The sequence below is a fragment of the Grus americana genome, chromosome Z (genome assembly GCF_028858705.1).
Source record: "Grus americana isolate bGruAme1 chromosome Z, bGruAme1.mat, whole genome shotgun sequence".
NCBI classification, from domain to species: Eukaryota; Metazoa; Chordata; class Aves; order Gruiformes; family Gruidae; genus Grus; species Grus americana.
The window spans coordinates 55291910-55304769 of NC_072891.1; the positions used below are offsets into that span (position 1 = coordinate 55291910).

The 12860-nt window shown below is 45.8% G+C and overlaps 1 protein-coding gene across 6 annotated transcripts in view; it reads right to left on the reverse strand.

Annotated features, from left to right (window-relative positions):
- ABCA1 (ATP binding cassette subfamily A member 1) overlaps positions 1-12860 on the reverse strand; it is a 97446-nt gene that overhangs the window by 13962 nt on the left and 70624 nt on the right. For 5 of the 6 annotated variants that reach the window (XM_054810799.1, XM_054810793.1, XM_054810795.1 and 2 more), the window contains 17 exons: positions 12498-12669; positions 11801-11932; positions 11122-11261; positions 9947-10084; positions 9190-9410; positions 8646-8718; positions 7915-8117; positions 6862-6910; positions 5887-6000; positions 5401-5552; positions 4811-4935; positions 4320-4418; positions 2974-3163; positions 2728-2822; positions 2282-2314; positions 1598-1703; positions 815-889 (listed from right to left, as the gene is read on the reverse strand). In XM_054810799.1, coding sequence (XP_054666774.1) covers positions 815-889; positions 1598-1703; positions 2282-2314; positions 2728-2822; positions 2974-3163; positions 4320-4418; positions 4811-4935; positions 5401-5552; positions 5887-6000; positions 6862-6910; positions 7915-8117; positions 8646-8718; positions 9190-9410; positions 9947-10084; positions 11122-11261; positions 11801-11932; positions 12498-12669 — 2117 coding nt within the window. The remainder of the gene's footprint in view (positions 1-814; positions 890-1597; positions 1704-2281; positions 2315-2727; positions 2823-2973; positions 3164-4319; positions 4419-4810; positions 4936-5400; positions 5553-5886; positions 6001-6861; positions 6911-7914; positions 8118-8645; positions 8719-9189; positions 9411-9946; positions 10085-11121; positions 11262-11800; positions 11933-12497; positions 12670-12860) is intronic. The other variant, XM_054810798.1, reaches the window with a different exon arrangement.

Consider the following 12860-nt stretch of genomic DNA (forward strand, 5'->3'; position numbering starts at 1 on the left):
TTTTCCCCTTTGAGAGAGGTGGATCTCGTCTGAATTCATCAAGCCTGGTGCTGTGTAGGACATCCCATTGTCAAAAAACCCAAAATTGTGGCAGTGACAACAGCCATGGAGCCATATGTTTACAGACTGTGTCTGTTCCTCCCAATGTTGCTGCATGCCAACTGGAAGGGAGGAGGAAAAAATAACCTGTGCTTCAGATTCCTTCAGAAACCATCCCAAGACTCTGAAGTCTCTTTTGATTGCTTTTGCATTGTGTGTCATGGCTTCGTCCCTACCCACATGGAGGAGCAGCACTGGGCAGTAGTCAGAGGTCCATACCAGGCTGGGGAGTTTCCTCGTAATGTCCTTAACATGGGCCCCGGGGAGGCAGCAGACTTCTCTGAGAGGAGGGTCTGCCCTGCATATTGGGCCCTCCATACCCCTCAGAAGGGAGTCCCCTGCAACTATAACCTGCCTTTTCTTCCTCGTGGAGGTCATGATATGGGGTGTATATGGCGTATATATAATTTCTTTCCACATCCTTCTGGCTAGTTTGCTCAGAGACAGAATATACAGTTTGATCAATAACTACAAGAGGCTGCTGGAAGCTAGCACTGAAGTCCTTCTGGGCCTTAGGCCTAGACTCCAAGGAAGAATCAGATTTTGAGGAAACTCACACAAGAACACAAGCTGCATTTGCTCCACTAGCAAATACAGAAAGCTCTGGTCTGCACAGCTGTCCGAGGGAAACTGCTGGGACTTTGGAAACTAAAAATAACTCCAGGTTACCAGAGCTTCAAACAGCAGGCACAGCAGTGAGGACTGGTTAATTTACCTTCACGTTGTTCTTTGTATCCAGGCCTTTCATGAAACTTGCTAAGCTGTTGAGAAACCGATCTCCGGCACTCCCCTGCAAACAGCAAAGAGAGTTACTTTCTCTCTGAGAATACCTTTATTCATGTCCTGGAATCTAGTGGGGGTCACACCACATTTTTCACAGCTCTGAGAGTTTTCTTTCCATTCTGCAGCCTGTATCCACCAAGCCAGAAGTGGTGAGAAGGCTGAGAAACTGCAGCTTTCGTCCCCTCTTTCCTTTCTGCAGTCCCACCGGTAAAAGAGGTTAACCTCAGGCCTGCTTTTTTCCCAGCAATAAGTATTAACCAGAGCTGCAGGCAACCTTCAGAGACATTGCAGCCCACAGGCAGTCTCAGAAGCAAGCAGTGGCTGAAATTCTCTTCTGAGCCAAGGCAGACTCAGCACAGGAGGGTTCAACTGAGGTTTTGAAGAACATTAACAACCACTTGTTAATTTTCTGAGACAGCCCACCCTGTCCTGCCACAAAGCACTCAAGAGGTGTCTGTAATCCCCACTGGCTTGCAACTGGTGTTGGATAGAACCCACATCAGCAATGTGGGCTGCGTAAGCCTCAGCTGAGCGTGTCCCCAAGCCTTCTGCTGCTCCCAGACACCAGCCTGGGAGACCCCAGCTCAGAGACAATGGGGAGAAGCCACTGGACACAGCTAACATACACACATGCTCCTCATTTTAGGGCTTCCAAGTCTTCTCCCAAGTTACAGGACTCTGTCATTAGTGCATCCAGGGTTTATGGGGGACTCACCTGTGCTAGCTCCAAGATTTTCTTCACCTGTTTAATGGCATCAGTGACTTCATGGCTTGGAGGAAGCATGAGGGAACTGCTGGCTCCCAAGGAGAAGCCACCATACCTGAAAGTTCAGATAGAAAGTGATGCTAAGACCCAACTACACCCTGACTCCAGAAAATGCCACTCCTCCTCCCTCCCCAGATGTCTTCTCTTCCTGCACTATATCCCAAGCAAGTGTCTCTACTCTTACATGAAGGGATGACTTTGATCTTCCTACACTGCTGCTTAGCCATGATGTCTCCTAATCCTTGTTTCTGGGGTTAAATACCCATCTTATGACTGGTCAGTGTGCTGTTCTGTTTAATGAATGAGGCTATCCTCTGCTGCCAGCACAGGCAAAGCAGGACATCTCCCTGCTTCCCTTGCTTGGAAGAACAGCACCTCTCAGGATGGAATATCAGCAGGCTGGTCCTGCAAATCTTTTCAAGCAAATGCTGCTCTCTGCATAAGGCAGGCATACTTTCCAGCGATGTGCTCTGGGGTTGTCCCTGTTTATCCTTAAACATGCTCCCTCAATATTTGGCAGTTAAGAGTCATATAAAAAAAAAAAAAAAGCAAAGTGGGGTGGGTCTCTCTTGCTCAATACAGTACTCAAGGGTTAGTGGACACATACAAACTAGAGAAAAGGCAGTAACTCACCGGAACTCATTCACCCAGATCTTATTCTTTAAGCTGTAGAGACAGAAAAGAAAGCCAATGTATATATAATACATGGAACAAGAGGAGAGCCAGACCTACCAGTGCTTCAGGCATGTGGCCAGGGAAAAAGAGTGCAACAGACTCTCACATCTGGCATGCGTCCCACCATTCCCCTTCAGTGTAATCCCTTGGGTTGGTGCCCAGACCTTCCCTGTATTCTGCCAAGAAGGCTCAGGACACCCCTCCACGAGCTGCCACAGCATCACTAACAGAGCAGAGAAACCACCTGAGCTGTGTATCAGGACAGCCTGAGGAGCTGGATGAGTCTGGCCCACTGCTGAAGAGTTTGGGTTGCCCAGGCCCATTCACCCAATCTGTGCACCATCCCCCATACAGCAAGCAGCATTTGGTGGGGAGGGAAGGGACGGGGTGTGTTCAACAGCTACCTTTTCCCAATGATCTGCACATAGGTCTTCACTAGGTAGTCTGATATATTGCGACCAGTCAGATTCTGGAGGATGTCAGCAGTATCTTGCTCGCGCTGGTGTCACCAGGGAAAACACAGATAAACGCCCATCAAAAAACACAGATGCCAATTCAAACAGTGTGCAGTGCTGCACACAAGAATCACATCCAGCCGTTCTGCTTTCCAGGAGCATCCCTCATCACAGCACCACTGAGCTTTGGCCTACCTGCGGGGGTGGCAGCCCGCCTGCACCAGGAGGGCACACAGGCAACATCTTCTTGATCTTCTCATTGCTGCACTCGCAAGACGGGGAAGGGTTCTCCATGCTCCAGTTGCCTTTCAAGAATATGTCCAGGACTGATTCCGGGACTGAAGCGGTGGTCCATTCCCTCTGCCCCATGGTGCAAGGAGTGTCTCTGTGCCAGGAAAGAGGCAAGGCAAATGCAGTTCTTAAAACAACTATTGACAGCCTTTGCTTACAAGCCACTTAAATAACAGACACCACAATCCTCAGAAGAGGCAGGCTGTTTTTCAAAGGAGCCTGACCTCACTGAGAGAAACAACGCAGAGCAACAGATAAGGCTCTGCAGCTTCTAACAGATCCCAGTGCTAGGGAGACTGAGGTTGGCCAACACTGAGTAGCGCTGGACACTCCCCTCTTCTCATTCACTCCGCAGCATGTGAGTGCTTTATTTCAATCAGTCCCAGCACACACAGCATCCAGAGTTCAAGGAGTACCTGCACAATGATCCTAGTCATATGGTTTAGTTTTAAGTAGTCCTACAAAGAGCAGGAAGTTGGACTCGATGACCCTTATGAGTCTTTTCCAACTTGAGATATTCTATGATTCCAAGATCATGGCAGACAGTCGTTTCTTGGATGACACTTCTGCCTTTGGGGCACCAGAATCCTGCTCTTTCCCAAGGTAGCATCAGTGGGCAGCCTCCATGGGTGGAGTAACCCAGCTTCTGGGTCTGTTTTAGAGGATACGGCTTACTTTTCATCACTAGCCAACACATAGGGCCCCTTGCCCCCCTCCCCATCATCCTGTGAACATGAGCTGCAGTTCTTCCAGACTACAGACACACCATGCCGGACTCCGTATACCCCTGCTGTACTCACAGCCTGGATCTTCACTGGCCCCAGGCCATGCAGCAAGTCAGAGCAGAGCTAGGAAACCACACCAATGCTGTCTGGCTCTCCACTCTTTCTGCTAGTGTTTGTAGGTATGCTAACCTAGGTTTCTAGTGCAGCTAGAATGTGGAATGGGAATAGCTAGAGTCAACAACATACAGCAACAGGTCCTCTTCCATGTTCAGGACCAAGCAGTAATTTGAGTGAGAGACTACTGTCTCCTCCTCTATCAGTAAGGACTTGCCCTCAAACCTCACTCCCTCACCATGCTGAGGGCTGGTAACTTTCTAAAAGGTCCTGAGCAGAACAATTGAATGTAATTGCAATTCTTTTGCCTTAAAGTCATGCATGACTATCATTCCCTAAAGCCAGCTAAATCTACCGGGTGACCAGAAGCAGGGACTGGGCTTCCTCTTCCCAGCCCAGAGTTTTACTTACGGGATGGAGTGTCCCTGCATACAGCGTGTTCCAAAACCAGGCTTATTGAGAAGGGCATCCAAAAGCCTCTGAGTGCCTGCATCTTCTGGAGCATCGTTGCTATGGGTACAGCAGAGAAATACTATCAGGTCAGTGGGATAACAGGTACGTAGTAAAAGCAGCAGCAGAGCAAGGCTGAGAGCACAGTGAAAGAGCTCAGGAAAAAGATATGGAGATTTCCCTTTGAAGAACGCTTGGCCTAGGAGCACACACACACTCTCCTGGTCTTTGTACACAGTATTACTAGAGTAATAGCACACTCAGAAATGGGTATGGCCTTGCCAGTAGTTAGAGTTGGCATTTAAAGGCCTAAAAAAAAATACCAGGACTCTATGACAATGTGCTTCTGTGCTAAACAAATTTAAACAACCTGGCAAGGAACTCAGTAACTCATGTTTGCAGAGAACAGAATTGTAGGATTTAGCACCATTTCTACACCACAAGAAACATACCTAATAAAAGTGTACTGCTCATCATACATCCAGGGCTGTAATTCAAGGCTGGGATACTTCCCAAAGGGAGGAACGATCAGGCTGAACATGAGAGCAATACACACAAATACTGCTGGCAGCACAATCTGAAATCGCAAGGAAAGAGCAAGCCCTTTTTAAAGCAAATATTCCCAGAGGCATCAGGAGCTACATGCGAGTCACTTAATGGATCAAAACTTTTTCATATTTCCCAGGAAGGTCTTTGCTACTTACACCAAGCTATTGCTAGACACCAATACAAGAGCTGCTCTGGCATTCAATCAAGGCACTCACTTGGCATGCAGAGGATTTAGCCTCCAAATGCTGCTCTCAAGGCCAAATTTGGATTTGAATGTCAGCTGCATCCTTGCTGTGCAAGAATACTGTAACCATTTGGTTGTCATGTAACTCCTTTCACTTGCACAGGTCCCCTTTTGCTCAGATGTGCAATGAAGATCAGTTTTGGTTATCCGTATTCCCTTGAGGTTTTCTGCCCGCCTTCAACTCTGAATACAATGCATGGTCCAGAGCTGTCCCTGCTGAAGGACCCCGCACATGTTGGGTGCTCTCACCTGAGCAAAGAAGCCCTTCCGGCTTCTCTTAGCAATAAGCAGCCTCTTCCAGAACAGAGCTGTGAACTGCTGCTGGGTGAGCTTCCAGCCTGTCATCTGGTAGGATCCTTTCCCATCCATGCCACTGAGAAGGTCTGTCTCTCTGGATTCTGCTAGCAAGAAGAAATGACTCTCATTCAGAAGCTCACACAGATGTTCTCTGGGCACTTCTGTGCTGGGAACACAGGGTGACAGCTGGAACAGCTGCTCTCACTCATTAAAAAAAAGGGTGGTGGTGAGCAGAGATAGCAACAGAAATTTACACAACTACATTTTCATCCTTATCTGTATAAGCCTTGATGGGAAGATTGAGCAGGCTGTGGATACTGCACTGCCCACTCTTCCTAAAGGCAAATAAAACACCACTCCTTTTGCAGTCTCAGCCTTATGATTTATAATATGAAAGAGTGTCCACAAGAAGAAAAAAGGCTTGAGCTCCAGCAATACCTGGATCTATGTCTGAATCATTAGGATCAAATGCATCATCTTCTGTAAATGGACGAAGGCAGCTTTGTCTGTCTCCAAACACACGCCTGTTCCTTCTGGCTGGCAATGTTCCATCTGAAAATAATGCAGTTATGATTAGCTGAACGGCTTCAGTTAATCTCCAATTAGCCCCAGAAAAAACATGGCAGTATCTTTTTCATTTTACAGGTCTTCCATTTGCAAAGTGAGGAGCTGATCTAGAGTGACTCCAGTGCAGGTAAAAGTAAAATGAAGATTGTCACTTTGCAAGGGTTACATGTTTCATGCACCATTTTTTGTGTGCTGTCCTAGAAGCTTCTTCCAGTGCACTTGTCACTTTTTTTTTTTTTTCATTTAGGCATGGAAACTGCAGGCTGCTCTCACTGTAACAAAATTCTCACTTTATATGCATATGACTTCAAGTGCAGTTTGCTAGCACTAGTTTATCAGGAAATGCTGGCACAAGCACTTAGTGCAGTGCACTGCTCTCAGAAAGTCATTTGATCCCTCACTGTAGTCTGACTCTGTTGTCAAGAGATTTTCCTGTTCCTCAGAGCAGACAATAGCATCAGCCAAGTAATTCACAATAAACTCAAACTCAAACACTATAAACTCTCCACTATTACAAAATAAACATACTACCACTGAGTCAATAGAAGTTAAGAGTATATAAAAGCATGCATGAAGTATACTAAGAACAGCTATTTTAGGTCATTAAAAGTATTAGCAAAGCAGAGTTCCAGTTCAGTCTGAAACAGAGCCTGTCACACCTTGGCATGCATCACTGTATACAGCTGGACACGCTGCCATACACAAAGGTCAACGTTTGCCCAAGGCTGGTGAGACCAGGAACACTCCTCATTTGAGATACCCTCTAGACCTTTTACTCCTCTGGGAACTAAGCCCTGCACTGAGATTTTACTCTTCAAATACCTAAGCTTGGTCAGCTACACCCACCTGAGGTTTCTGCATCCACACCGCTATCATCAGCCACTTTCAGGAAGATCTGAAAGGCAATTTTAAGTGAAAATTAGAAGAGGAGTGGTATTGTGGGGACTGCTTCAGGAGATGCCATGAAAGAGTACAAGACTGACAGATGCAGAGAACAGAGGATACAGGGTTTATCCCCTGTGTGATGGGGACATGGACTTTGTGGCTTCTCTCCAGCTTCCACGAGCCAGCCTGTAACCACATGCCAGCCACTCCCCCTTTCCAATGTCTGTTAAACACATGCCTCAGATAAAAGACCTAGTTACTAAATTTGGGGAATCCCATCTTCCTCCTAGACTGACAGAGCTCACACTCCTGTTTATGCTTGAATAGGCACCATTGTGGAGCTTCTCCCATGGACTCTCCTAAACCAGGAAAAAAAATCATTTTTTAATTGTAGATAGCAGCCAAGGCCTTCACAGCTGTGGGAGGACCTAGAGGGCAACCTCAATAAGTGACACCACCACTGTTTCCCTTGTCATTTTTTTTTTTTTTTTTAAAAAGGGACATTTCACATAAACAGGGGATGAAGTGCATGACACTTGTGTGACAAAAGAAAGGGACACTTGTTAGCTGGAACACAGCCACAAGGAACAAACCCTAAAAATGTTCCTGACAAGGGTATACATCTAAGTGGTTTCTGTGAAGTACAGTCTCCAGTACTGAAATGTATGTTTTCAAGTTAAGTGCAGCACAAAGCACCCCTAAAAATACCTCAAAGGTGTTTACACTGTCATTAGAAGCCAAATTGGGGGCCAACCACCACATGACATCTGAGCAAAGTCCAACTGAATACAAAGGACCTGTCTATGCTTGCTTGTACTACATTTCAGATTTTAATGCATACTTCTACGAGCACACACTTAAACAGTGAAGAAGACAATCCATTTTTGAGGGGAACGCAAGGCTGCCTGTTCCACAATAAATATTTACAGGAAGAGACAAGACTACCTTGTTCTTATTTCTGCCATGATTCATTTTGCCTAGTTTAAGTCAAAAGAGAATCTGCAGCTCACTCACCTCTTCCAGGGTGGTTTCAGAGATCCCATAGCTGGAAATGCCAAGATCAGAGAGGCGGTCATCGATTTCATGGAACAGCTCCACGAAAGCTCCCTCTTTAGCAGCCTTGTATGGCAAGACATAGGTTAATTCATGGCCGATGTCCTCCACCAGCCTGGCCTCAGGAACATGCTTTGTAATGAGATTTGAAATTGCAGAGACATCTAGAAGAACCAAAAGGAAAAGATGGTGTTCATCTTGTTACTGCTCATTATGCAGAAAGAAGAGCTCAGTCTGAAAAACCTTGCCGGAAGGAAAGGAGGGAAAATGGGACATCTTTGGAAAGCAGCTCATTTCCATGGAAAATCTGGTTTCTTTTTACATTTAACACAAGCTTGGATGAAAGCCTGGACCCAAGCCTGGCTATTCTTTTTATTTGCAGAATTTGGGAGAGATTACACATGCTACTCACAGCCCTGCAAGTCCATGTACAGCTCGCCAGCGAACGTTACGTATTGCTAACAGGCCTAGCAACTATACAATCTTTGGTTATTAAATCTCAGGACAGCTTGAACCCAAAATGGTTCACTAAAGAAAAATGCTCCAATATTTATGGATTTAAAAATGTCATCTCTGTGAATTTAGTAATTGTCACAGACTGTAGCTACACAGGGGCACAAGGTTAAGGCAGTTGTCCAGGGTGAAAGATAGAGCAATGTCAGCACTGGGACTGAATCTTTTCAAAGCCTCACCTATTGTCAACGTGTCACTTTCATGGTCACTGCCAAGGCCAGCGTCAGAGCTGCTCTGGGAGACACTGTCATCCTGGTCACAAAAGACAAGACAACCATTGTTTCCTGCTGTTTGATCAAAAAGGGACCCAACTAGATGCTACTCTCTAGATAACTCCAACCAAATGCTGCAACATTCTGGTTACTCCACAGAGCACTCAGAAAGCAATGGTGACATACCACTGCAAAGGGCTGGAATACAAGTAAGAGGTCACAGTTATAGAAGTGAGTGTTACAAAAGCGTGCACTCCATCTATTCTGTTTCTCTCCAACGAGCTTTGGACCAGCAGCATTGAAAGACACTATAATGGAAATGTAAATTCCATGCAACAGTTTAACCAGACATCATCTTGCATAATACCTATAAAAGCAAGTAACACTTCTTTGGAAGAGTAAGGGATTTCTCTTTGAGACATTCTACCATGTAAAATCTTAGCTCTTGCTTCCCATAAGCCTAAGATTTCATGAAGGAAGAATGAATATGAGCAGGAAGGGTCAACTGTACCTTTTTCAGATAGGACACTGTGCTGCTGCTGTTTCGGCAGGAGCTCAGAGATGAATCCACATCCTTCTTGACCAGGGTCAAGTAATAGCCTGTTCCCAGCTGGTTCTTCAGGAAAAGAGAAGAGCCAACGCAGCAGAGCTTGCCATGAGAAATGATGGCAATCCGGTCCCCTAGAATGTCTGCCTCATCCATGTGGTGTGTGGAGAGGATGATAGTGCGGCCTGGAAGAAAGCAAGGGAAGACTTACTGCTGGTATGTCAACCATACCCATGTTCCCAAGCCAAAGCCATAATTGTCTGGATCTTGCCATGAAGTTGGATGGGAGACTGATGCCACAAGTCCAGGCTCCTTTGAACAAGGCTAGCAGTATGGAAAATGTTCACAACTGCTGAACAACTATTCTCCCCAGTCTCTGCAACCCCTTGTCATGATCAGCAAAGGCATGTTAATTTCATGTCAGCAAAGTTGGTTGCACAGAGCAGAACATGACACTGCTGCACACCAAAAGTGAATTTCTGGCTTTAACTGCCCTCACAACCCAGCAAGCTTTGTTCATGAGCTCTGGCATGAACAGGATGAGAAAGAAGGACAGAAGAGAGATTAGAACATTCTTGTCTGGCATGTTCTTTGTTCCTTCCTCAGCGCAGACAACAATAGATTTGCAAAGACACATTGCTATTTTGGGAACAGTCGTGAATCTGATTTTTCTTTTGCTTTCCATGACCCATCATTACAAGTAGAGAAAAAGACTACATACCTTGCCGATACTTCAGGAGTAATTCCCATATCCCTCTGCGAGAATAAGGATCCACCCCAGCTGTAGGCTCATCCAGAATTACAACTTTGGAGCCCCCAACAAAGGCTAAGGCAACTGAGAGCTTCCTCTGCATGCCACCTGACAAGCACAAGAAAGAGGTGTTCAGGCCGAGGCAGAGATGCAAGGAACAACAATAGCTGCAGCACAGTGGATAATGAGCTCTCCACAAAAAAGCAGAATTGCATACTGAGAAGACCAAGCACTGCTACTGTTTCAGGCCTTCAGGGTCCCATCACCTTCAGGATGGGGTAATTTATCTAGATGGTCTTCCATCAGTGGAGTCCAACTGTCCTCCTACTGCAAGAAACCACACCTTGCAAGCCCTTCCATAAGTGAATCATACTATCTCAACACCAGGAGTAGCAAGTCACCAGCTTGGAGGCCTAACCATATTTGAGGATCTGGAACACAGATCTCCAGAGCTTGAGCTGCAGAAATAGGTCCCCAAGAGACATCCCCTCCTGTGGAAGTGTGCCAGAGGCAGAAGCAGCAAGGAATTATATTACTTTCTTCAATACTAAAGCCAACCTGTAGCCATCTGCTCTCCCTTCCCAAGGACAAATGTGCAGTCTGTGCTGAGAGCCAAGTCAGAAACAAAGGAGTCTCGGTCCCTCAACTACCTGGTGCAGACTGATACAGGAATCCTGCTTTTCGTAAACAAAGAGGAAGGATGCTCTAGGACACCAACTGAAGAAGTGGAAGTCAGCATAAGAAACGCACATATGGTTCACAAACAGCAAGGGACTTGGGAGATTATGGTCTGAACCACTCTCATTTAAACCCGTAAAAAACAAACATTAGTAAGCATTTGGAAAATACATATCACATGCAGCTGGACTATGTCATGATAGAAGCAAGTACAAAATACTCAGAGAAAGTGAGTGACTTGTTATGGTCATTAGATAGCATACGACAGTGTAAGTTTCTTAAGTTTACTAAGATATACTGATTAGGTACTTAATAAATAACTGATTTCCTTAAGTGCTTAATTATATGGTAGTCTATATTTAATTGGAGGATCCAAACAGGGTCTGTGATGCAGCCTCTGTGAAACCCAGGAGAGTTTTTCTGGGGCTGAGGAAGCAGCTGAGACATGTAAAAGCAGCTGAACCTACCAGAGAGTTTGCTTGTCCTAGCTTTCAGTTTGTGAGGCAAACCGACATCCATTGCCATCTGCTCCATCTCCTCTTTCACCTTCTTTTCCGGCAGCCCTTTGAGCCGAGCATAGAACCAGATGTGCTCCTCCACAGTCAGCCTAGGGAACAGCAGGAGGCTCAGGCACAGCTGAGAGCACTGTGCTGGGATTCATCCCTTGGATTAGCATTACAGCAAGCACGTTTATTTGCTTGGGAAAATGTCTTTCAAGGCCAAGGTTTCAGGAGGGAGCTACCAACTGGGTGTGCTCAGCTTAGGCCTGATTTCAGGGTATGGGTATTCAGCACCAATGTAAATAATCCTCCTTTAAGGGTGCTTTACAGAGTACCCCAAACATCCCAGATCACCAGGCACTGGGAAAACATTTGGCCTAGTTAAGTTTACTGGAGTAGATTTCTTTAAAGAGAGGTGAAAGATGAAAGCATATGCTCTTGCTGACAATTCACAGACATGTACGAAATAAATGTAATGTAATACATGTACACTAATAAACATGCGTAGTCCTTGCACCAATCTCACACCACCCCACTGTCTCATACCATGCACACAGATAAAGATAGGACTGTCCTAGCTGAAAGCACACTACTGTCTCCTGAAGAACCCAAACTTCTGTTGGATAACAGTAGCCCTGCTACTCACAAGTCAAACAGCACATTGTGTTGCGGACAGACGCCCAGGTTCTGCCTGATGGTGCTGAGCTCAGAGCGGATATCTTTGCCTAGGATGAAGGCTGTACCCGAGGTTGGGGGGAACAAGCCAGTCAAGATGGACCTGAAGAACAAACACAACAGATAAGCAAGTTCCACCACCAGGAAATGGCTGCTGCACATGCCAGGATGGATGAAGAGTGGGTGGAAGCCTTGGGGAACTCCCCTATCAGGAAAGTAGTCTGAGAAACTTCTCACTAATGGACTAAAAAACACCAAAACAGCTCCAATGGTTTTAACACTGATCAAAGCACACCCACACAATTCTGCCTGAAGAAAATTTTTTTTCCTCTAAAAGCTTCTCATTCTTTGAGTCCCAACTTGTTTCCTTATATTGGTAAGTCAGAGTCACAAATGTCATTACTAAAAAACGCCAATCTGCCAATGCAGATTCATTTAGCACAGCCTCAACCTGAACAACCTCCAGTTTCAGTCCTCTGTATCTGCGCATCTTCTGAGGCACCAGCACAACTAGGGTAAATCAGCAGAGCTCCACTGAAATCAGTGGAGCACCCTACTCCGCACCAGCTTGCACACTGCAGTTGTACAGCTACCTCTACCATATTGATAGGAACCACAGTATTCAGAGTCACTTCTCCCACTGTCTTAAAGCATTATTTTGTTCTTACATGGTAGTGGTTTTCCCTGCTCCATTATGTCCCAGAAAGGAGGTGATCTGTCCTTCATAGAAGTTCAGTGTGAGACCATCTACAGCAACTTTCTTGCCATCACGATAAACCTTGACCAGGTTCTGGATGGAAACACCAAGGCTCAGATGCATAGGTTCTTCCTCCTTGCAGACTGGAAGAAAACAGAGTAAAGTAGAGAGAAATATGGTAGGTTTTAACAGCAGCTGTGTGGGAGTTCTAATAAATGTTACATTCCCCCAAGCCTGTTTAGATCCAAGGAGAAATGAGCTATATGAACAACTGACCACATTTCTTCCACAGGGACAGGAACCTTCCACAGAAGTTGTACTTTAGCCCTCTTCT